The 25,694-nt window shown below is 36.3% G+C and overlaps 3 protein-coding genes and 1 long non-coding RNA gene across 6 annotated transcripts in view; 2 read left to right on the forward strand and 2 right to left on the reverse strand.

Annotated features, from left to right (window-relative positions):
• BBS7 (Bardet-Biedl syndrome 7) overlaps window positions 1-5,458 on the forward strand; it is a 36,311-nt gene extending 30,853 nt beyond the window's left edge. For both annotated transcript variants that reach the window (XM_045468558.1, XM_045468549.1), the window contains 4 exons: window positions 1,726-1,835; window positions 1,958-2,061; window positions 2,193-2,316; window positions 4,223-5,458. In XM_045468558.1, the coding sequence (XP_045324514.1) occupies window positions 1,726-1,835; window positions 1,958-2,061; window positions 2,193-2,316; window positions 4,223-4,356 (472 nt within the window). In that variant the 3' untranslated portion in view covers window positions 4,357-5,458. The remainder of the gene's footprint in view (window positions 1-1,725; window positions 1,836-1,957; window positions 2,062-2,192; window positions 2,317-4,222) is intronic.
• LOC123593077 lies at window positions 106-6,286 on the reverse strand. Its single transcript, XR_006710107.1, has 3 exons — window positions 6,163-6,286; window positions 4,289-4,348; window positions 106-176 (listed from the first exon to the last, which is right to left on the reverse strand). It is a non-coding gene; the product is annotated as an uncharacterized LOC123593077 (long non-coding RNA).
• On the forward strand, window positions 6,263-13,917 carry CCNA2 (cyclin A2). The gene is made up of 8 exons (XM_045468587.1): window positions 6,263-6,834; window positions 7,611-7,854; window positions 9,555-9,667; window positions 9,866-10,089; window positions 10,735-10,942; window positions 11,359-11,472; window positions 11,911-12,044; window positions 12,631-13,917. The coding sequence occupies exons 1-8, from the start codon at window positions 6,622-6,624 to the stop codon at window positions 12,677-12,679; spliced, it is 1,299 nt and encodes a 432-aa protein (XP_045324543.1). The 5' UTR covers window positions 6,263-6,621; the 3' UTR covers window positions 12,680-13,917.
• EXOSC9 (exosome component 9) lies at window positions 7,573-25,649 on the reverse strand. Of its 2 annotated transcripts, none has more exons than XM_045468579.1 (12): window positions 25,499-25,649; window positions 25,061-25,155; window positions 24,009-24,128; window positions 23,789-23,891; window positions 22,748-22,885; window positions 21,115-21,197; window positions 19,408-19,540; window positions 18,052-18,140; window positions 16,939-17,085; window positions 16,000-16,181; window positions 13,914-13,992; window positions 7,573-7,663 (listed from the first exon to the last, which is right to left on the reverse strand). In XM_045468579.1, exons 1-12 carry the CDS (start codon window positions 25,562-25,564, stop codon window positions 7,651-7,653), a joined length of 1,248 nt encoding a protein of 415 aa, XP_045324535.1. In that variant the 5' UTR covers window positions 25,565-25,649; the 3' UTR covers window positions 7,573-7,650. The 2 variants fall into 2 exon arrangements, with proteins under 2 accessions (XP_045324535.1, XP_045324526.1); XM_045468570.1 differs by lacking the exon at window positions 7,573-7,663 and adding an exon at window positions 13,371-13,518.
• Between the last annotated feature and the right edge of the window lie 45 nt (window positions 25,650-25,694).

Here is a 25,694-nt window from a genome sequence, read left to right on the forward strand (position 1 = left end):
CTAAATAAAATACATTTATGTGGAGAAAGTATAGAAGCATGTGCTTTGGAGGCAAACATACTTAGGTTTGATTCATGGCTCTGTGACTCACCAACTATTTGACCTAGCTGTATTATTTAACTCTCTGAGCTTCAGTTTTCTTTTTTGGGGGTCGGAAATAATAGCACTTTGTTGAGCTGTGATGATTAAAAGAAGATAAACCATGTGAGTCATTCTACAGTGCCAGGTACTGTTAAGTGTTTAAAATTAAATATCATCAGTTAAAATTAAATATTAGTGAAAATATCATGATTTTTAAAACATAATTGAAATCAATATAGTATGTAGGATTCACCTTTCTAGAAAAAAGAATTAGCATTTGTCTACAACTAGTAAATATAAACTATTGGTGTGTGTGAAAACCAAATAAAAAGACAGCATTTAATACATGAAAGGTGGTATATGTATTAATTAGGAAACTTGATTATCATAAGAAGGAACCAAATACAAGAAGACTTAACCAAATAAAAAGAATTTATTAGCTCATATAACTTAAAAGTCTAGTAGTAATCTGCCTCAGGCAGAACAGGATTCCTGGCTTACCTGATATCATCAAAACTGTCTCTTTCCATTACTCAGCTGTTTTTGTCTTTTTTTTTGGCTTTTCAAATAAGTGCCATGTGGCTACCAGCAATTCCATCCAGTTTTCTATCTTTTCATCTATCCTAGAGCCTCTCTTTCTGAATAGTTCCAAATAAAAGCCCCAGGATTGAGTGTCAGTATAAAGCCATGAGGTTGGAATACACTGCTAAATGCTTCCTTCGAAAGTCCCACAAATGGGGATGAGGCCAGTGCCAGTGAGACTACAGTTGACCCTCAAGCAACACAGGTTTAAACTGCATGGGACCACTTATACATGGATTTTTTTAAATATATATATAAATACAGTACAGTATGGTAGATGTATTTTCTCTAATGATTTTCTTAGTAACATTTTCTTTTTTCTTATTTTACTTTGAGAATACAGTATATAATACATATAACATACAAAATATGTGTTGATGGACTGTTTATATTATTGGTAAGGCTTCTGGTCAGCTAGTTAAGTTTTTGAGGAGTCAAAAGTTCTGTGCGGATTTTTGAGTGTGCAGGGGTTCAGCACCTCAACCCCCACATTGTTCAAGGGTCAACTATATATGGATTGAGAAAGGTAAGAGAACAAAGAAATGGTTCTGTAAAGAAGATGAAGAGTCCTCTGTGCATAATAAGTGGCAATAAATGATGGGCATGGAAGAATGAAAGATATTACTCTTAGGTTTAATATCAGCTTTCTTTTGAGAACGAAGAATGTAGTCATGTTGTGATTTTGTGATTACATCAAAGAAAATCATGTAAATAAGCAATTATAAATGCATTTTATATACATATGGGGTTAGTTGTTGGAAATCTTATTAGTGAAAGTAAAGAAAGATGCTTTAAGGAAGAACTTATAGGTAATTGTCATGTTTAAGAGGCATATATCTAACATCTTGTTTAGTTTCACAATTATGTTCAGAACTTGAATTTAATAATAAAAGTTTACGCACTTAAATATGCTTTATATTAATAATGTGATATGTATATAAAGAGATCTAAAATCAAATGAATTTTAAAAACCAGCTCCTAGTCACAAAATATGTATTCACTGGACCTGATTACTATATTTTCTTCTAAAGCTGTTCTTTTAAAAATATATTAATTTTATAGGAAAGGAGAAGGAGTTTTTAAATCTGACAACATTTCTACTATATCCATCCTAAAAGATGTGCTCTCTAAAGAAGCTACAAAAAGGAAAATTAACCTCAACATATCGTACGGTAAAAAAAAAAAAAAAAAAAAAAGAAAAAATGAATTATTTTGGAGGGGTATTTTTGTTAACAGTAACAATGTTTCTGATCAAAGTGACTTACCTAATTGTGTCTGGATCAACTTCTTCTAGAGATAAATGAAGTATCAGTCAAACACACTTTAAAGCTAATCCACCCAAAGCTGGAATACCAGTTGCTTTTGGCTAAGAAAGTGCAATTAATTGATGCTTTAAAAGTAAGTATGTATTTCGTGGATTCACAATCATTGTTTTATTGTGATGGGATTTCTAAAATTGTAAAGACTTTAAAGTTACACTGGATGGAATTTTGAACATTAAAGTGCTTCTGTTTTTAATTTTAAATAAGGAATTGCAGGTTCATGAAGGAAATACAAACTTTCTGATACCAGAATATCGCTGTATTCTAGAAGAGGCAGATCACCTACAGGAAGAATACAAAAAGCAACCTGCACATCTGGAAAGACTCTATGGTTAGTGAACTATTTATTCTAGAAAACCTTGCCATATTCCTTTCCTACTGTTTATGAAGGATCATGTGAGAGAAAATGGGCAGAAAGATAAGCAAAGATTACAGCATTCATGAACCAGTGACAACTAGTTTATTGCATAAATTTTTTGTCAAATTAGTTTTCATATTTAATATTTTTACTGGGTAGAATGAAAGTAAAAAAGTGAAATAGGTGTAATGCAGTAAATTAATTTCTGTATATGAAGAAACCCGGTGTGAAGTGAATATAACCTATGAAGCATTAAAATGTAGGCTGTATTTCACACAAATAATTTTCAGGTTTTGTTGATACTATGAAATATCAAAATGCAGCATTTAGTATTTTTTTGGCAAAATGTAATAAATGATACATTGTGCTATAAATTTATAGTTCAAAACTCTTTTTGCTTTGGTGGTGACATGTTGGATGTTTCACAAATTGTCTTGAAAAACGTGAGAGCAAGAGGGAGATGTGAAGGAAAGGAGAGAAAGAGGAAGAATGGAACAGCTTAAGGAAAACTTCTTTTATTTTGCAATCTTTATATAAGACCTATGTGTATAGCACACCTATTGATTTATAACATCTTTATTAATCAGGTGGGATATTTAATCCTTACAACAACTCTGCAAGATAGATGGTGTTATCTTCATTTTTTACATTTTCTTAAATTGAAATCTGAGACTAAAGAATTTGTTGTCACATTCGTAGTGGCAAAGCCTGCATTAGAACTTCCTCACCCCAAACTGCATGCTGTTTGCGCTATGCCAAATCTTTTAGAGTCAATTGGTATCATCTATCCACACTGATCTTAAGCCTGTCTAATGAATTTATTTTTTACCCTGGGACTTGCTCACAAACTATAACAATATCTAATATCTTAATATTTACAATATGGCAAACACATGAAGATGAGTGGTACAAAAAACCATCTCTTACCACCAGTTCCAAAATCCAGAAAGCTTCGAAAACTAAAGCTTGTTTCATAAATCATTTGGTAGCAAATTTGACTCGATCTGAATTAATAATTTAATGACAAGCCTTACTTAAACTGGCATGGGGTTATTTATAGTCATTTTTATTCCACTTAATGTGAATATTTATCTACATATTTTGTTGCAGAAACACTATTCTGTTTTGTTATCAGATGTTGCCACTTATTCCCCTTGGATATTATGCCATATATGGTATGTTCCTTTTATTATCTTTCTAAAATATAAAAAATTCTGAAACATGTCTTGGATAAATCCCAAGAATGGTCAATATATTGATGGAATGTTTTATTTCAAATACAGCTGTTAAAAACAGAATCTGTCTACACTATCTCAAAATGGCCAGCTTGGTGGGAAAAATAAACCACTTGTGATGTTATATATACCAAAAGCAATTCAGAACTGGCCAAGAGTTAATTATCTGAATTCAGTAGCTTTTAACCAGTTGTTAAGAGGATTATTAGCCAAATGATTTATGTTTTGAAACTTACCTTAAAGTACCCCCAAATAAGGGCACCCCAAATTAAGTACCCCAAATAAGACGCTCAGGGGTTAAGCGTCTGACTCTTGATTTTGGCTCAGGTCACAATCTCACAGTTCATGAATTAGAGCCCCACTTCAGGCTCTGCACTGACAGCATGGAGCATGTTTGGGATTCTGTCTCTCCCTCTCTCTGCCCCTCCTCTGCTTGCTTGATGGCTATCTCTCTCTCAAAATAAACTTTAAAAAGAAAATCCCCCAAATAAATATTGTTTATAGTATCAATCCCTTTAGCCTTGTATATTAAATAATACAATTATGAGTGCTTAGAGAATTTCAAGTAATAACTTACTTTCATTAAGTACTGTGTTAGAAATTAGTACTAATCAATGATAGGAAATTAACATTTTTCTTTATAGGCATGATCACCGATCTTTTCATAGATAAGTTCAAGTTCAAAGGCACCAATGTAAAAACCAAAGTACCTCTTTTATTGGAGATTCTGGACAGTTATGATCAAAATGCATTGATTGCTTTCTTTGAGGCTGCATGAAATATATAAACAAGGTAAAGTTCCAGAGTTGTCTTTTTAAACAAAGTATGTTAAAACAGAAATACAGGACATGCTAACTGTACACACTTTTATTTCAAATGCTTTTTAATATCATCTAAAAATATTTAAGATGTGACTTCTTTTAGTAGTGCTTCTATTTTGAGAAATGGAGCTTTTTAAAAATAAAGGAATTTTTATTTTAAAACAAGTGGAATGATTATAAGGGACGTTAATGAATTTTTTGCAAGTGGATGTTTTAACTTTTAAATTGAGAAATATTTGGAAAATAAAAATCTATTCAAATATATAACAAGCTACACACATGTATAAATTGCTTTAAAGTTTTCAAAATGTATTTACATACATTACTTCATCTGATCTTCACAATACATATTATTTTGTCAGGTCTATAAGAAAACCAATTCTCTGTGAGGTTAAGTGATAAAGAGGACATGCTGTGATTTGTAAAACTGGGACCAGATTTCAAGTTATGTTGCCTGACTTGTGTCCTGGTTACTGTATACGTTGTTAACTAGTGGAAGTAACTTACCAATTATTTTTTTCTAGGAGTTGAGATTGATTTGCAACTGATTTCACTTTTGCTAGGTAATGTTTTTATGACCCATGCTCAGTTTGTGAAATGCTTGAGTTGCCCCAGTGCTATAAATAGTGGCCAGGGAAATGAGCAGAGCTTGCACAGATTGAAGGGATCTTAATTTGATGTCCTGTAACCAGTAGAGCTGTACAAATGTACTATATGTGAATAGTGCAGAAATAGTGATGGCTTCTTAGATTTTCCTGTACTAGGATCCACTGATTACCTTTTTATCATATATGGAGGGAAATACGACTTTAAGGTTACAGAATACAGAAGTTTTATTCATTAATCTTAATTTACATTTTGTCATATTCAGGGAAATATTGTATTTAAAGGTTGTTTTAAAATGGCATAAAGATTATAATGGAGATAAGCTATTCTTTATGTTTTCAAGAAGGGCACATTCATGAATTTGTCAGAAAACAGTAATGCTTCTTAATCATATACCATTATATTTATTATATGCAAGCCTTGTATATTAAATTTGAAAAGTTGTTAAAGTCACATATCACTGAGAGTTTTCTTTTAATAAGGTCATATTTTTATTATATTTAACCTTCATTTCTAAATGGAACAAATAATTATATCTGGGTCACTAGAATTTCACTGGTGCTTTTTGTTGGCTGCCACAGCTTGGCAAAATATTCATCAAAATCAGTGACTGTCTAGTTGAATTTCTTGTAGAACATTACTATTTTTTTATATATATGTTATATATATGATGTATCATATATATGTATCATATATGATGTATCATATGTATATATGATGCGTATCATATATATATTTATTATATAGATATCAACAGTTCAAAGTGGCACCTTACTTAATTGCATCTTCATTAGGTAAATTAAAAAGCATGACTGAAGAAACACCTAAATGGTAAGATATTATAGTCTACCACTTGAGTGTCAGTTATTACGTTAGCAGCGGGTAAATGATTTATACTCATTATATAATCATGAGAGCCGTATGACATGTAGACATTACTCCCAATTAATAGATAAGAAAACTGAGGATCAGAGACATTAAATAACTGGTCCACGACTACCAGGCCAGTAAGTGGCTGGGTCAGATTTTAGACCTTGGGAAACCAGGCAGGCTAACTGAAGGTTCCACAGCTAACGACTGGGGTGGCTCACTAATAACTGCTTAAGTTTAACTCAGTTTATCCAAGAGGCAGCCCTAGCCCAGAGCCCAGGGATCACCTAGTGGCCTAGTTTAAAGTCACCAGAAACTCGGGACCCGCCTCTTCGCTCGGCGCAGGCGTTTTCCCTCCCGCCGCCGTTCGGCGTTTCTCCGCCTCTGTTCCGTGGCCTTCACGGCCGCCTTCATTCGCCTGCGACTGTGTCGCCCAGAGTGACGTCACGAGCGTCGGCCCTTTCCATTGGCTCATTTCAATAGTCGCGGGATACTTGAACTGCATGAACAGCCGCCGCTCCGGCGGGCTGCTCGCGACATCTCGGGGGCGTCTTTAGCCCTCCACGCCCGGCAGTTCCTGCCTACGCCTTTCTCAACTTACTTGGAACTCCTTGATCTCAAGCGGGCAGGCTGGCCCGGGCTGCGGCGGATTGCTACGGCTGGAGCGTTTCTTGTTGGGGTCGGCGGGACGGAGTACACGCCGCTAGGCGCCCCAGGCTGATTCCGCCGCGACCCCGGGAGCAGTGATGTTGGGCAGCTCCGCGCCGGGGCCTGCATCCCGCGAGGCGGGCTCGGCGCTGCTAGCATTGCAGCATACGGAGCTCCAAGAGGACCAGGAGAACATCAACCCTGAGAAGGTGGCGCCCACCCAGCAGCCCCGCACTCGTGCCGGGCTGGCCGTACTCAAGGCTGGGAATCCGCGCGTTCCAGCACCGCAGCAGAGGCCCAAGACACGACGGGTAAAGAGATGAGCGGTATCTGCAGGAGGGTGGGCCGAGCGGGAGTTTTGCACGAGGTTTAGCAGGCCGAGGAGCGTGGCAAGAAAGCATCTTCCGAGCTTTTTTAAAGGGAGTCCTGGGTCTTGAGTCACCTTGATCCCTAGTTTTCTGGCGTGTGGGATGCCACTTAATAGCTTCTCCCCCATTGCTCTCTTCGCCAGCTGTGTTATGTTGCCTGTCTGCTGTTTATTGGGGATGTTTTTCTATAGATAATGGGGGTCAAACCAAACCCTAATCAAGTCCTACGTGTGTCCGCGCTTTTCTCGCCGCTTTAAACCCCAGGCCTTGCCCTAGTATCTGGACCTCCTTCCCCTCTCCATATGGTTAAGATTACCTCAACTTTAAGAAAGGGTATAAAAAATACTTTGCTTTTAGTAAATTCCGCCATTTTGCCGCATTTGCTCGGTTGCTCCACCCTTGGGCGAAAGTAGTGAACCGACACCTCTTTGCCGGCTCTCCTAAACTTGTCATTTCTCAGCCTGCCCCTCCACCCATCTTGTGGCCTTGATTAGTTTTGTATCTTCCACTTAGTGTGACTCTTTTTATAACTTATGTAGGAATGCCTGTAACGAATTTGAACATCCCTTTCTTCAGCCACTCAAACTTTACCGCATGGACTTTGCCCCAGTTTAATTTCCTGAGTATTTGGGAGTAAAAAGCAGACACTGAGACCCATAAGGGGAAGAAACCAAAACTCCATTCAACGGGCTCAAAGCCAAATATTTATTTCTTTTTAGGTTGCACCTCTTAAGGATCTTCCTATAAATGATGAGCATGTCACTGTTCCTCCCTGGAAAGCAAACAGTAAACAGCCTGCATTTACCATTCATGTGGATGAAGCAGAAGAAGAGACTCAAAAGAGGCCAGCTGAACCTAAAAAAACAGAACATGAAAATGTCCTGGCTTTTAATTCAGCCATTACTTTATCTGGACCAAGAAAACCACTGGTACCTCTTGATTATCCAATGGATGGTAGTTTTGGTAAGTTTTAAAGAACATCTGTATCAAATCAATGTAATCGTAATTATTAAATACACTGGGGGAGCCTGGTTGGCTCACTGGATTGAACTTTTGACCCTTGATTTCGGCTCAGGCCATGATCCCAGGGTTGTGGGATCAAGTCCCACACCGGGCTCCCTGCTGAGCACGGAGCCTGCTTGAGATCCTTTCTCTCTGCCCCTCTCCCTGGGTCACTCCCGCACTCTAAAACAATAATAATAATCTTTCTTTAAAAAACTAAAAAATAGGCTGCATTAATGCTATTTTGTACTTTAAGACATTTTCTTACTTGATCCTTAGCACATTTATGAACTTGGTTTAATGTAACAAAATTTAGAAAGTGTGTGACTCGTCTCAGATTTCACAGCTAATATGCTGACCTAGTGATCTATAAATCCTAATTGGGTATTCCTCCCTTCCCGTATACTGCCAATCACATCAATTTAATTAGATCTGAAACACTTTAGTCTGACCCTGGAAATGTCACTTGCTTCCAGAGAATAGATTTCAGTTGTATTCATAAGACTCACTTTGTACATACCACTCAGTATTTGAAAAGGATGCAGCTTTCAATATTGTGATATCTAACATCTCTTACAGCTTTAAGGTAACATTTATTTTTGAGAGAGAGAGAGACAGCATGAGCAGGGAAGGGGCAGAGAGGGGGAGACTCCGAAGCAGCCTCAGGCTCTGAGCTGTCAGCACAGAGCCTGATGCAGGGCTTGAATGAATGGCGAGATCATAACCTGAACTGAAGTCAGATGCTTAACTAACTGACCCACCCAGGCACCTGTCTGTTATAGCTTTAAAATTTTGTTTCTGTAAATCCAGTCTGATACCAGAGAGGGACATTATTCTACTGTAAGTCAAGCATTGAACCATGGCTTTGCACTTAACCACATAAAAATAAAAGTAGCTGCTATAAAGACAGCTCTGCCAACAGTTTATGCAACTTCTTTACCATAGGTCTGCTGAGTCACTGGGCAACTCATTAAGTTTAGTCTCTAGTTCTACTGTGAGAAGTGGTCTAGAAATTGCAGGAAAAGCCTTTGGAAATAAAGTAATGTTTGTATTTTTATTTAAAATTTGCCACAAATTTTAACCTCAAAGTGAACCCTGAAGTGAAAAGAATAATTAATGATATTCTTTGCCTTAAAAGATAATTTAAAGTTACAGACATGAATCACTTGTTGACTGTAGTGTTAAATTGTTTGAACTGCTTGTAACAAACCTCATTTTCTCATTCATACACTCATAGAAGCACTGCTTCTTAGTTATTGCCTAGATTGTACTTTGAATATGTCAGACTTTGGGGTCTGCAAACTCTCAGGATAAATACTACATAATATCTCCAGACTTTTTTGGATTTTAACTCAGTCCTAACAGAATCACTGTGCCATCTGCTCTTACTTCTCATGCAATATGAATATTAACATAGTACTTGATCTTCAAACTCATTTTCCTTTTAGTGGCCTATTAGTATTTTTTCTTATTGATTAAAACCAAGTGGAGAGAGGTACTAAAACCACAGTGAACTATTCTTTGTACTTTTTCATGAACAGCCCTTTTTAGTTGGATGAAATAAATGCTTTCATATGGGACTCCTTACAAGGGCAGTTTTGGCTATTAAATTAATTAGAAAATTAAACAATGAACTTAATCATACTTCTGTATTCTCCCAGAGTCACCACATACTATGGACATATCAATTGTATTAGACGATGAAAAGCCAGTGAGTGTCAATGAAGTCCCAGACTACCATGAGGACATTCACACATACCTTAGGGAAATGGAGGTAACAGCTCTCTGAATCCAATTTTTATACGGTTTTACTCATTGTAGCAAAATGAAACTGAGAGGATGTTTTTAAGTTCCTTAACTGGTGGTGAATTAGTCTAATGTTATACTGATGTTTCTGGTATGTGGCATCTTTGTTAATGGTAGAATAATCTAATTGTAATTTTAACATTATACTAAGTAACTTTCTCAACAGGTTAAATGTAAGCCTAAAGTGGGTTACATGAAGAAACAGCCAGACATCACTAACAGTATGAGGGCTATCCTTGTGGACTGGTTAGTTGAAGTAGGAGAAGAATATAAACTACAGAATGAGACCCTGCATTTGGCTGTGAACTACATTGATAGGTTCCTTTCATCGATGTCTGTGTTGAGAGGAAAACTTCAGCTTGTGGGCACTGCTGCTATGCTGTTAGCCTCGTAAGTCCAACTTGGTTTGTTGGATTAAGTGATTGGTACCTTTCTGTGTAAGGAAGAGGTTGTGATTTTTAACACTGACATTTTAATATACACAAGGCAGAGTTGGAAACTACTTTAGGGGTAGCAGCATGAAACAGTGTGGAAACTAGTTGAGGATATTAATTTTCCCAGATCTAGATTCCAGGGTACCTTAAAGATGGAGACTGGCTACTTTTTAATACACTTGGACTAGACTACCAAATTTAAAAAAGTGTGGTTCCTTCCATCAAAAAGTGCTTTCTGGCATAAAATCATATCTTCTTAAGACATGGAAATTAAATTTAAAAACTAAAAATGTTTATTTTTAAGAATTTCCTAAATTTTCATTTACTTGAACTCTGGCATTGTTACCCTCTTGGGAACTCTTAGGCCTCTTATTTGACTGCATTGGGACAGATATCCCATGAGTCCTGTATTGATTTGGGTCTTTCATTTAGCATCTATCTAGTCTCTGCTGGTAACGGTCAAAATCAGTGGAAACAGGCAACTGGTGGAGTGTAGGTTTGGGACTCATTCCATGTATTCTGCTAAAGGGACTTCAAAATTAGATAAACAGCTTGTTTCTCTTTTGGAAAGACTGATTACTTAAAACTTCTTTCATTGTAGAAAGTTTGAAGAAATATACCCCCCAGAAGTAGCAGAGTTTGTGTACATTACAGATGATACCTATACCAAGAAACAAGTCCTGAGAATGGAGCATCTAGTTTTGAAAGTGCTTGCTTTTGACCTAGCTGCACCAACAGTAAATCAGTTTCTTACCCAATACTTTCTGCATCAGCAGTCTGCCAACTGCAAAGTTGAAAGTTTAGCAATGGTAAGTTCTTTTCATTTTGTTGAATGAAGATTCTTAGGTCACACAGTTTAATTACATAGCTTTGGTCAAGGGATTTAGTATTTAGGGGACAAATTAATGCTATAGTATAAAGAGAACCTACCATTGGTGAAAGGTAACATGAATTGGGAAAGTAAGTAGGAGTAGTGGAATGAGGATTGAGTCTTGGGAAATGGTAGCCAGAAGAGTTTTAAAAATTATTAAAAGAGGAAAAAATACAGGATGAATGAAGAGGGAGCAAAACACTAAGATAATAAGGGCTGTGACAATTTTTTTTTCCTATGGTTGCCATAGAGCCAGTCTTCAAAACAGGAAAATATTAGGACAGAAGGCAAGGATTTGAGGTTTGAATTCTAGAGCTCTTGTGATCATAAAGTATATTTACATTTTCATTGCAGTTTTTGGGAGAATTAAGTTTGATAGATGCTGACCCATACCTAAAGTATTTGCCATCAGTTATTGCTGCAGCAGCCTTTCATTTAGCACTCTACACAGTCACAGGACAAAGCTGGGTATGTATTTCGATGTTTTCACACTTCTGCCTTGCAACTTAAATATTTGTGTCAGTTAAGTCAGATAATTGTCCTATACAAGAGATGGTGGACTAGAGGTACTAACCTGGAAAAACTTCAAAAACTCTGCACTGTTTAAAGTGTCTTACCTGCTTGGTAATGTATGTTTGTTAGGTAGAAAGCTTAGTTATTACTTGGATTTGAAAGGTGTGCTTAAAGGATCAGGCCATAGGACCTGCTGCTGGCAGGGAAAGTAGTAAAAATTGACCAAAGTCAGCATAAAAGATGGAATAATGACTTGAGAAAACTAGATTTCTTAACTGGAGGTGTCAGCCCTGAAATTTAACAAAACTCCAGCTTAATGCCAACTACTAACTCATTGTGTTTGGTGTCTGTTCCTAAAAAAAACTCAGTGCTTCTCTACCCACTTCTCTGCAGCCTGAATCTTTAGTTCAAAAGACTGGATATACCTTGGAAAGTCTTAAGCCTTGCCTCATGGACCTTCACCAGACCTACCTCAGAGCACCACAGCACGCACAACAGTCAATAAGGGAAAAGTATAAAAGTTCAAAGTAAGAATTAACATGGTACTAAAGAAGCTTGCTTTTCCAGGCTATTGCATGATTCTGGGACGCCTGACATTTTAACTTTATCAAAGGATTCACAAAACAGACACAGCCTCCCTAAGAAACTGTTCTCTTAGGGGCGCCTGGGTGGCGCAGTCGGTTGAGCGTCCGACTTCAGCCAGGTCACGATCTCGCGGTCCGTGAGTTCGAGCCCCGCGTCGGGCTCTGGGCTGATGGCTCAGAGCCTGGAGCCTGTTTCCGATTCTGTGTCTCCCTCTCTCTCTGCCCTTCCCCCGTTCATGCTCTGTCTCTCTCTGTCCCAAAAATAAATAAATGTTGAAAAAAAAAAAAAAAAAAAAAAAAAAAAGAAACTGTTCTCTTAGTAGGCCAGGTGTTCTGAGTATGCTGTAGTTACCCTTTCTGTCCTGCATTTGAGGGAAAAGAGGGGAGAGGAACGGGTATGCGTGCATGTTTTAACCATTAACTCAATCAGCATACAAACAGCATTTTTGAGTTCCTAGTATATGTATCATTCCATGAGCCCCGTTACCCAATGAATATTTACAGTTGTTTTTTTTTTCCCTACTTCCAGGTATCATGGTGTTTCTCTCCTCAACCCACCAGAGACACTAAATGTGTAACAGTGAAAGACTGCCTTTGCTTTCTAAGATGTAAATCACTCCAAGTATATGGTGTACAGTTTTTTCTAAGGTTTTAATCTTTACAATCATTTCTGAATACAGAAGTTAGGATCAAAGTACAAATTATGGTATCTATTACTTTTTAAATGGTTTTAATTTGTATATCTTTTGTACATGTAACTATCTGAGATATTTGGCTAATTTTAAGTGGTTTAAAGTATTAATGATGCCAGCTGTCAGCACAATAATAAGAATAAGAATAAATGGATTTAGAAAATTTGGTTTTGTAAGTCAAATTTGATTTGACTACGGTACCACTCAGAAAAATTAATTTCATTTACTATAGAAGGGGACTGGGAAGGCTTCTCTTGTGTAGGAAAACGGATAAAAGTTTGAGCATCCATTTTCCTAAGCCACTGGATCAATTTGGTGACTTGCGCATAATCCAAGCATATCTGGAATAAATCTGTGCTTATTTATCTGTTGTGATGATCCTGAGAATCTTTCAGCTCTTTGTACACACTATGAAAATGCTTTTTCATTCCTCATCAACTTTTACACTTTACTGAAGTGATAGTTATTTAAAACCTGTTAAGTTGTCCAAAAGGTTTATTTTAAAGCATAATGTAAAAAACTATTATGGAATTGACTAGATTTTATAATGGATTTGTGAAGAGAAAAATACCCAAAGTTATTAGCACTGAATAAATATCCTTTTAATAGTTATATACACAAATATACAACTATGTGAGCTTCAATTAGCAGCTCTCTTCTTTTTTCTCTTTTTCACTGGCTTTTTACTTGGTGCTTTTTCTTGTTTTGCACTGATGGTTTGTGTTCTGTGAATAAAATAAATTAACAGTTTACTAACAGTATTAGCACTACAAGCTGATACCATGGGTGGTTTGCCACACTCATAATATTTTGCTCGTTAATTTTGGATTACCAAAATAGGAGGCCTTATTTTTTCCAAAATAGGAGGCCTTATTTCTTCCAGTAGAATATAGAACACTTGCCAACTATGAGAATAAAATGCAGTATTACTTTAAAAGTAATCCAGTTTTATAGAATTAGGTCCTAATGTTTTTAAATCTCAGTTTGAAGAAACCACAGAAAGAACAGCTGGATTTCAAATTAAAAAGGGGGTGTCTGTTTATAGTAGGATAAGATGAGAATAAAACCAGAAAAGTCTTGAGTATGTGTATACACTTGAAATAAATCAGAAACTTGTTACCTTATTTTCTTTGGATTCTTGTCTGGTTCTAAAATGATCATTTCTTCTTCTTCACTGTCTGAGAGTACTATGGGGGCATCTTAAGAAAATGTTAAGGAAACAATATAAATAATCTCTTAGAAATTTTCCACATGGGTTTAGGTCAGCAGTTCTAACATTCTATTTCTGTACAAATATCCCAAACTACTCTGAGTGGAGGCTTACAGAACTACTTGGTTCTTTTCCTTAAGTAATTCCTTGGAGCTCTGAAAAATAACATTACTTTATTTCCTAAAAATTCTGTAATTACATGACAATTATATGTGTTCAATATAATTACATTTCATACATGTCATAATAGGAGAAAAAAATCTATATAACTTCCTATTAGAAACAACACTGGAAGGAAAATACCTAGAAGCAGAATTATTGGGTCAAAAGGCATACACATTCTAAAAGATATTTTGCCAAATTCTGCAAAAATACTGTTCCAATTTATACCCCAAGAAATAAGTATATGAAGAAGCCATCTTCCTATTCACACTTGCCAATGGTGACATTTTTAATATTGCCTAATACAGTAGTCAGAAAACATCCCCTTTTGCCTTGAATTTATTTCCTTTGTTACTACTAGGGTTGCCTATGAAATAATGTTACTGGCCGTTTGTATTCTTTATCTTTGACCAGTTTTTCTCCTAAGCCTTAGTTAATGAACGATATATATAAAATGTGAATTAACCCTTTTCCCAGTTGGCATATCAAGTCTTTGAGTTTTCAATTAGTTTCTCCTTGTGTTCCACAAGGAGAAAGGCTTCAGAAAGGCTTTACCTGCTTTATCCTCCCAATTATCTTAGGTCCACTTTGATTATTCAGTTGAAAATACTATTCTTCAAAGCAGCAACTGAATGTTTAGCACTAACCTTATTAATCTTAGAAAAATATTTCACAAATCTATAAAGAGGCATATGCAAGGATGCCTACTGGAGCACTATAACAGAAAGTGGTAACATTTATCCATAAGGGAATGATTAGGCCAACCTAGTTATTGTCAAACCTACAATTCTATGCAGCATTTAAAAGCGTGGCTGATCTATATGCAATGACATGAAATTCTACCGATTCATTCACAGTCCCTGCATTCAAGCAGCTTATATTGGTGTAAAAATACAGTAAATAAAAACCTAAGGGTCCCAATCAATGGGGATTTTTTTTTCCTTATAAAAACCCTAGCAGGCTCTTAGCAACGTTGATAGGCAATTTCATTCCTTGACAGTAGGCAGCTATGCATATTATATACGTAAACAGTATCCCCTTCACTATTTTTTTCAGCCAGATTTAGTAAATGCACCCTTTAGTTCTCTGCCAGCCTACTTCCTACATCCAAACTTGTATGATTTGTTTTTACTACATTAAGAAAAAAAAAAATTTTGTGATTATTATGGGCCAAGCAAGAAATTGGCTTTCCTAACAGTAAAAATAACCACAGGTTAAAAACAATTTTCTTCAGTTCTACAGTATTCCAGGTAATTCTAGAGTTTTGTATGTTCTAATACCGCTCTGATACAATAGCCATATACGGCTATTTAATTTTAACTAAAATTAAAATTTAAAATTCTTGTGTCACAAACCACAGTTCAAATGCTCAGTATCTGCATGTGGCTAGTGGCTATTATATTTGTTGAGCAGTGTACATATAAAACATTCCTAACATTACAGAAAGTTCTATTTGGAAAGTACTACTCTAACAGATGTTAACGATACGGACTTTTTATGTTTGAGTCTAGAAACTACAAAGGAAAAACTGCATGTAGTAATGAAATCTTTAAGAAAAGCCTCCCTTTAAAACTGGCTCAGATATATATACAAAAGAAAAAAATTATTAAAAATGCCACTACATACCAGAATACCACTACTCCACAAAGATAAGCACATTGTTTTAGAAAAGAACTGGAGTAATATAGTAGTTTAGCATCAACAGCTTAACTGAGATTTAAATCACAAAATATTTATCCCCTTTAAAAAAAGAACTGCTAATACAAAAATAAGATCCCTACAATAGGAAGATTCACATGTATTACATAAAAGCCGTAAATAAAGTGTTACCTACCTTGACTTCCAATATTGGAGACTTCTCTAGTGTCCATTTTTATACTATCAAGAATGATAGCTTCATCACTGCCACCTTCATCATCCTCTTCCTTCTCAGAGTCTTCAAGATCACCCCAGGAGTTTTCTATTCCCTCTCCAATTTGGGCAGTTCCAGGAGTCCAAAGCACAGGTTTAGAAACACGTAACAAGTTAAGAAAACTTTACTGCTATTTGATGCAGTGTTAAAAAAGATGAGAATAAAGGTTTCAAGACTGAAGTGTTCCTCAAGTTTGTATGTAAAAACTTTACTAATAGCTACGCTACGGGATGGCTGACCAATAAAGAAAAAAAACATGTAACACAGATAAGATTTTATGGAAACAATGGTGAGAAACACCAAGACATACTGGCTTTTAACAGTTGTAGTAATAAATTTGGCAATTGGATGAATAATTTCCAAGAACAATGTTTATAGTATATAAAATGCTTGACCATGCCATTCAGATTAAAGAACAATTTTCCAGGGGCACCTGGGTGACTCAGTTAAGTGTCCGACTCTTCGGCTCAGGTCATGATCTTGGCTCAGGTCATAATCTTGGTTCATGAGTTCAAGCCCCATATAGGGGTCTGTGCTGACAGTGTGGAGCCTGCTTGGGATTCTCTCTCGCTCGTCTGCTTCCTCTGTCTCTCAAAATAAATGAAAAACATTTTCCAAAGGAAAAATAAAATGGTGTGAACTCGTCAAGATAGAAGATTTCTTGTTTTTGTAGGATAGCTAAAGAGGTGGATGTTACACCAAGGGCTTAATATAACTAATCACTGTCTTGTATCTTAAATGCTTTCTCTAACAAAGCAGTGTTTCAGAAAACAAACTTCAGTATGCACACCTTCCCATATACCTAATGACGCCAAAAGTGGTATGAATTCTGTTCCTGAAAAAACCACCCAATAAAGATACACTTCTGAAGGAGGTTCAGCTTCCGCAATAATTTCTTCTGCTTTCTCTTCCACATCAGAGGTATCAATAGGGGCCTTTTCCATTTTAAATGCTGTGATTCTTTGGCTTGCTATAGACTCTGCAAAGCCAAACTTGCCACCTTCTTTCCTGTGTGGGTGTTTTTTGTTTTTTTTTTTTTTTTTTTTTTTGTATTTGGGGGTGAAGACAAGTGAAAAGGGGGGAATGAGAGAGGGAAGAGAAAACAGGAAGGGAAAAGTTAACCATTTTATCCTTTTGATGGAGGAGAAAAATTAGAAAAAAGCTATTTGACTAACTTAACCTCACCAATTTATTATGCTTATCAAGAGAAATAAAAAAGTTACTATAATTACCATTTACTGAACCATGTGCCAGGCAAATGCTAAGTGCTTAAAAGTATATTGTTCTCGAATCTTCAAACCAGTTCTACCAAATAGGTATTAACCAAATAGGTACTACCTCCCATATTATAGAATACTGAAGTGATAAGTTATAGATCTTGCTTAATGTCACACAGTAGGAAACAGAGATGGTAACCAACCCCAGTTTGTGTTCCTTCTGTTAATTTGGGCTACTAGATTCTTTTTTCTGAAAAAAATGTTCATTTTTTACAGAAAAATATTCTGTGGCTTCTCAATACAGATTATGTTTAAATTGGAATACAATATAACAGTTCCATCAACTTTCAAAAAATATTAAGTAGTATGTATATTCAAATTAGATTAACAAATAATGGATGATGGAGTGTGAAAATTACATGGTTACCCTTGTGCAAGAAAAGTCATTAATGGAAAAATCTATTAAAAATAATAGATTATGGGGCGCCTGGGTGGCGCAGTCGGTTAAGCGTCCGACTTCAGCCAGGTCACGATCTCGTGGTCTGTGGGTTCGAGCCCCGCATCAGGCTCTGGGCTGATGGCTCAGAGCCTGGAGCCTGTTTCCGATTCTGTGTCTCCCTCTCTCTCTGCCCCTCCCCCGTTCATGCTCTGTCTCTGTCTCAAAAATAAATAAACGTTGAAAAAAAAAATTAAAAAAATAAAAATAAAAATAAAAATAATAGATTAGAACGTTTAGTTCTAAAAAAATTAAACTTACCTAACTTTCTGGTCATTCTCCAAAGCCTTCTGTATTAGCTCTGTAATTTCCAATACTTTCACACCAGCTATTTTACTACATCTCAATACCTATTTATAAAAGTGAATTCTGTTATTTAAAGACACCAAACTACATAGCTTTCTCTAACAAAACTATGCATATGAGAACAGTTTTTCTACCTTTATAAGCCTGACCTTTTCAAATATGAAAATACAATGTAAACACAAATTAATGCAAAATGTGAGCATTGTTTTAAAATATCTGAAGGATTATCATATTAAGAAAACAGACCAAAAACTTCCCTGACAGTGTAAAAGACACCACTGAAAAAGCCACAGACATATATTATATACTCAGGGATGCACTAACTACCTTGCTGTGTGAGTGAGTGATCCACAAAGCACTAGTTCAAGTTATGGCTACAGTGTCCCCAGGGAAACTTCTATAAAGCAGAGATTCCAAGACCTCAGGGACCTAATGGATTAGAATCTCTGGAAATAGGGATCTGGTAATGGTCTTAATAATGGTAATAGAAACTAACATTTACAGCATACTTAAGAAATGCTACACAGTGCGATATATCCATGTGTACTTACTGCATTCTTTTTTAACAAGGTGTCAATATTCCCTATTTTACAGATAACGGAGCCAAGGCACAAAGATATTAAATCATTTGTAAAAGATCAGTTAGTATAAAGCAGAACTGGAATTCCAACTAAAGCAGCCTCTGCCCCACCTGTGCTATATGCTATATGTTGATCTATCTTCTAAAAGCCTCCATGTGAATCTGATATGTAGCTGTATTTGAGAACTACTGCTTATTGTACCCAACTTCTGAGAGTAAAACTATCTTTTTTACCTAATTTCTACTTTTTGGACACTTTTTTTTTTGAATAGGGATATGAATCTCTTTCCTCACTGGAAGGAAAAAAATGTTCCTCTGCATAGAAGGGCTAGACTCTGGACGGCCATAAATGGAGCAGGAAGGAAGAAAGGAGGATCCCTTGCAGCCACCAGTCAAAGGAACATAATGATAATATTGAAACCAGATTCTAACATACCCTAGAATCAAACATTGAAAACATCCTTGATGGATTTTAGTTAAACAAGAAAAAGCTTCTAAAAAGAACTGTTCTTTTTTTTTTTTTTTTTTTTTTAATTTTTAAGTCTATTTATTTTGAGAGAGAGAAAGAGATGGGAGAGTGGGGGAGGGACAAAGAGAGGAAGAGAGAATCCAAGCAGGCTCATGAACCACAAGACCATGACCTGAGCCGAAATCAAGAGTCGGATGCTTAACCGACTGAGCCACCCAGGTGCCCCAAGACCTATTAATAAAACATTAATCAAAGCACTAACTTGATCCTTCAGCAGCATTATCCCACCACTGGATTGGATAGTACAAATCTCTCGATGCTTGTTCATGGCAATCACCAGCAAGCCATCCATTACACGTTCTTCTCGTTCATTGGGATCCACCAATAAATATGTACTGAAATGAATGTTAAATAGACCTAAGCAAATCTGAGGCTGAATGCCTGTCAATTTTAAGATAATGAACATTTTTAAAAGATAGCATTAATAAAGTTTAACACAGTGAAGGTCTGAGCCTGTGGATTTGAGTCACTTTAATGAAATGAGATGAGAATTCTACTTTTTAATGGACAAAATGAATGGTAAGTGAGTATCAATAACTATTAGAGTAAAACCACTTAAATTCATATTGGTTTTATTTAAATAATATATATTCTAAACCTAATGCTATCACTTTGATGAAATGACTTGTGGCTCATTAATAAAAACTTAGATAACATTAATTTGGTTAATTTTAAAGCCTCCCTGGTATCCTATACTCTGAAGTTTTTCCAGGTTCTGCTAATGTCTCTTTAAAAAAATACTATTTCCTCACTGTGTAATGTTGGTCTCTAGTGACATGTGGCTATTGAGCCTTTGAAATGCAGCTAGTCCAAATTGAGATGTACATGAGTGAAAAATATTGGATTTCAAAGACTTAGTAGAGCTAAAAGAATGTAAAACATCTCACGAATAATTTTTAAGATATTATATATTAATATTTTCGATATAAGTAAAATATATATAAAAATTTTACCTGTTTCTTCTTTTTTTTTAATGTTTATTTTTGAGAGAAAGACAGACTGAGTGCAAGTGGGGGGGCAGGCGGCAGGTGGAGAACTGAGAGGGAGACACAAAATCTGAAGCAGGCTCCAAGCTCTGAGTTGTCAGCACAGAGCCTGATGCAGGGCTCGAACTCACTAACGGCAAGTTCACAGCCTGAGCCAAAGTCGGACACTTAACCGACTAAGCTACCCAGGCAACCCTGTTTCCTTTTACTTTTAATGTGGCTACTGGAAAATTTAAAATTAGATATACGGCTCATGTTGTATTTCTACTGGACAGTCTATTTTCCCACTAATGAAATTCTACACTACAATGAGTAAAAGTTGAAAGCTTTTCTCTAGTTTTATTCATAAAATTATTCAAATACCTTACTTATATCTCCCTTTGTTTCTGAAGAGATTTAAGGCTCAAGCTTTCATTTAAAGGTACCATTACATGGACCTACAACTCCAGTTTTTCTGTTGTAGGAAGAATTAGCAGTGAGTTGTGAAGAAACTACTAGAGAAATGAAGAAAACTAGATTTTTTTTCCCCATTTGTGAACCATTCCCCCTATGACTTGCTGCTATAACCACTCCATCTAATATGCTCCTCTAACATGCTCCAAAGTCCTCTGTCTTCCATTAATCCACAGTAATTCTCACCCCATTTTCCCTACTTACGGCCTAGCACACAACTCTCCTAACACCTGTGTCTCTAGCATCACCATCCTGCAGTAAATTTTTAAGTATCCTATGAAAAGTGTTGTCAATTCTATTGAAAAGGCTCTTTGTCAACTAATGCCCTTACAAAGAAGAAAAAAAAAAAACCTACAAGGTGCTTTAATATTAGAGGAGGTATTTGTTCATTTGTCCATAGCACATTTTAACAGAACATAAAAGTCCTAGCTGCATTTATAATTTCAGTCCACGATAAGAATGAGACTTACCCTTGCTGGAAGAAAGCAAAACTGACACAAATGGGCATGTGGTGGATGCTCAGCGGTACAGGATCACGCTCTTCAGGTGTATACTGTTTGGAAACAGAAGTTTAATAATTAGTCACTAAATGATAAACATATAAAAAATATCTGGCACATCAAATATTAAAATAAAAAATGAAATCCCTTTAATCCTCAGTACTTAAGTAACTCTTTTACAATTATGTTTGACTTTGCCACTCGTTCCTTAAAACTTTATGCAAAAACAAAACAAAAAAAATTTATTGAGGTATAAATACCATAAAATCCACTCATTTTAAGTATATATCTACTCACTTTGTAGTAAACTTACAGTTATGTAACATCACCACAGTCCAGTTTTTTAACCTGTCCATTACCTCCCAAATCTCCTTGAGCCTGTCTGCAGTCACTTCTCACTCCTACTCCCAGCCCCAAGCTTTCCATTTAGGTGGAATCAAGTAATTTTGTCTTTTACATCAGTTTCCTCTGAAGTTAGCATGTTTCATCCATCTTGTAGTACGTATCAACAGTCTGGTTCTTTTTACTGAATCGTATTCCACTGTATGGATACTGCATGGACACCGCATTTTGTTTTTAGACTTATCAGTGCATAAACATTTGGATTGTTTCTGATTTGGGGCTATTACGAATAATGCTACCATGAACATTCACACAAAAGTCTTTTACTAAAAACGTATTATCATTCCTCCTGAGTAGATTCCTAGGTATGGAATTGCTGGGCTGTATAGGTTGACACTTGTTTTTAAGAAACTGCCAATCTTTTCCAATGTGGCTGTTCCATTCTACTTTACCACCAGCAATAACTCTACAGTACTTTTTAATCTTTCTATTTTACTTTCTTATACCAATTCCCTTATCTCAGGGAACATGTCTCTATTAATAAACCTTTGTCTCTACTTCTAAATCTTTAAAGAGTCTCCTCTAGTCTAATGCGTAAAAGCAGCACATGAATGACTGCTCAGAAATTTAGGCATGTGATATTTACTTTCACAACTTCAAGACTCAAACCATCCACAGTGTACCTTTATCATTCCAGCATGAATTCATAGGAACTGAAGTTGACATATCGAGCAAAAAAGAAAGGCAACGGAAATAGTAAAAGTTAACAGTTTTCAAAATGTGGCCCTTACACTGGTAGCATTAGTATCACTTGGGACCTTTGTTAGAAGTACAAATTTGTAGATCCTACCCCTCCCCTTTGCTGAGGGTAGAACTTAGCATATGTTTTAATAAGCCTTCCAGTTGTTTCTGAAGGACTTTGGCCAGAGTAACAATCACAAGTATCTCAGTGTGCTGAGAATCATGGTTTTTTTCACACATGTGGTCCCTAAGCCAACTACTTCATCTAATGCTCAATCCCAAGAAAAAGTCATCTGGTTTTATTCTAGATACGAAGTTAGGGTGTGCTTTTATTGACACTTTAATACAAGAGATTTAAGAGATTTCAAGGACAATTTTGACCATGTATCATTTGGGCCTTATCAATTTTAGGACATCCCTAATTACCATCTATAGTAAGAATTCACTAATAAGTTGCCTGCACCTCAAGGATATTCACTCAATGACAGGAATAAGCCTAGCTCATATCATGGAAGCTTACCAGTGTTACTTCATCTCCTTGGACAGAGACATCAGGTCTTCGGAAGTGACACAAGGCTACAATTGCAGCAATGCTGGCAGCATCAATAATATTCCCATCGTGATTTAATAAATGTAGGTCCACACGTATCTGCCAAACCTGAATGTGAATTTAAAACAAAAATAAATCCTAACTGATCACAACCAGTGGCTATATATAAGGAAAAGTAACATTGTGTGCAAATTTTTCTCTTGCTGTTAAAACATGCAGTTACTCCTCCTATCAATAAAAAAATACTTAAAAAATGTTAAGCCTAGCCAACATCTGACGTACCAATTGTTCACTTTTCTGAGTCATCTGACAACAGTAAAATATATACTCTAAATAAATAGAACCACTATACAATTAAAACTAAAATTTCCCCACCCCCAAGCCTAAATGTTTTTACTGTGTCTCCTAACTTTAAAACCTCAAACTCTTAGGTTTTATTGACAATATTTTAATATTGTCAAAAATATTTAATATTTTAATAACACTACAAGTAATCCAAATAGGAAGAATCCTATTCAAAGATAGTCAAAAAGATAGTCAAAATACCCTAATCAAGAATAAAGTTCTAAAATCATTATGCAGCACAATTTATTGAGAGTATTATTTCCAGTGTCCGCCTACCACTGCCCCCCTATGTAACCCTTTATGTCAATAAACCTATACAAAAGGATTTAATCTGTTCTTCAGTTCTTCATTCATGAAAAAGGAACACATTACCTGCTTCTATCAAGTCACTTAAAGAACATAAGAAAATAAATCAGAATATATGAAAAACCACAAGTTCTTTGAATAAGAAATTTTTACACACATCCAAGTTGATGCTTTCACCAATGTTTACTGTCCCTTCAGAGAGACGATATGAAGTTCTATGGGTAGCACTCAGGGACATTTGAAGTGAAGTGAATCGGTATAAAACTAAATTAACAGAAGCTGAGAATAAGACTATAGATATAGGAATCCATGAATCTACAATACTCAACTAAGATTAATAATTTTGGGCATATTCCCCACCTTTTCACCAGCAACAACACAGAGAGATTCAGTGTCTATACACTTCGAATTTCTTAGACATCTTTCCAAGAGTCTATTCAACTTCACCAAGAGATCTGACTGCCTATGAAAATAGGAATGGGATAAAGTCATGAAATATAACACCAGGTATTAAAACAATAGCTTGCTGTTAGGTTCTCATCTGGCTAAAGCAGCTTTAAAAGAAGATTTAATTAAATACCTGCCAGGTTCAAAAGCTGGGGCAGCCATCTGAGAGAGTTCAAGGTTAAAAAAAAGAATACCTTCTGTTGCCCTATTGAGTTTTGGAGAAACAAGTTCACAGGAAACCTGTCCAAGAACTCTGCAAAGATAAAGTACAAATCTGTTAACTAAATATATCTCCTTTCCAATTAACAATAAAACCTAAAACAGATATCAATTAAGTTTAAATCTTACTCTGAGTGATAACATACTCAGTATGTTATTAGAAGTTGAAATTATGTATAAAGTATAATAGAGTATATACAGAAATTAAACACATATTGGCATACCCCCAAAAATAACAAGAAAAAACATCTTATTACGATATATATATATATATATATACTTTATTTTTTTGATCAATGATCTTTACTTCTCTTTTCTAAAACAAATATCTGTTGAACAAGATGGCATGAAAACTTGAGATTTCTTAGTTTTCATATGGCACATCTGGCTAACATCTGAGCAATATCCTCACAGCTTCCAAACGAGTATTAAAAACCTAATTCTCGTGTCAGGAAAATGAGAAAAGTAGGACTACAAACTCAGGGCAATTACTGCTGGCTGTATATATGACTTGAAAAGATAAGAAAACCATGTGACACTCATGTGACAAAAAATATGACTGGGGTGCCTGGGTGGCTCAGTCGGTTAAGTGTCTGACTTCAGCTCAGGTTATGATCTCATAGTTCCTGAGTTCCAGCCCCGTATAGGGCTTTGTGCTGACAGCTCAGAGCCTGGAGCCTGCTTCTGATTCTCTCCCCCTCTCTCTGCCCCTCTCCCGCTCACATTCTGTCTCTCTGTCTCTCAAAATTGAAAAACATTAAAAAAAAATTTTTTTAATATATGATTAAAAATTTAAATGTAACTATAAAACCCAAAAACTCTTGCATTAAAGAAAATATATTTATCTTGGCAACGAAACAAAGAAGTCTGTCAACACTTCTTAGCTGCTTTGTAAACAACAAACAATAAGGTTCTTTTAAACTTCTCCTTATTGCGCTTTTAAATAATTTGAATCCTTTGTTATACCTTGTTTTCCCAAGTTCCACAATACAGCATCCATAATCTGTTCCAAACGTGATCTTGATGTTCCTATAATCGTATGTTTGTCTGCCATCCAGCCGCTGCAAGCACAACATTCATTCGTTTATTATTTCATCAAATATTTACTGAGCAGCTACTTTATGCCACGGCCTAACATTTGGGAGAAACGTGGGATACTAACCACTCCCCATAGGAGAGTGGAAACTACGTGCCCCGGCACTAATAGTCGCTGGGGTAACTCCAGCCTTCAACTGAACTGGAGGGGGCGGGGAGAGCCTTAGGGATTGGGGGAACGCACCGGCGGTTCATTCCAGGGCCTCCCTGAGCCTGCGAAGGCCAGCTCTGCGCGTCTAAGCCGGAAGGCTAGGAGCGGCCGGGCGACCAGAGCATCCACGCACCGCGAAGTTCCCCGGGGCCGTTTACCTTCTTCTCTTCGATGGCGCGGAGTAGGAAACGGCGCTCGCAGTTTGAAAGTGGCGTCTCCTTCATGCTGTAGGAGCACAGGACACACTAGCACCGGAATCCGCAGGGAAAAGTGAACTTGGTCCTCTTCACGCGTCTCGGCTCGCTCGGACGCGCAGGAAATTTACGTCATCAAAGCTCGGCGGCTGAAGGTGGA

This window comes from Leopardus geoffroyi, chromosome B1, assembly GCF_018350155.1.
Source record: "Leopardus geoffroyi isolate Oge1 chromosome B1, O.geoffroyi_Oge1_pat1.0, whole genome shotgun sequence".
In the NCBI taxonomy this organism is placed as follows: domain Eukaryota; kingdom Metazoa; phylum Chordata; class Mammalia; order Carnivora; family Felidae; genus Leopardus; species Leopardus geoffroyi.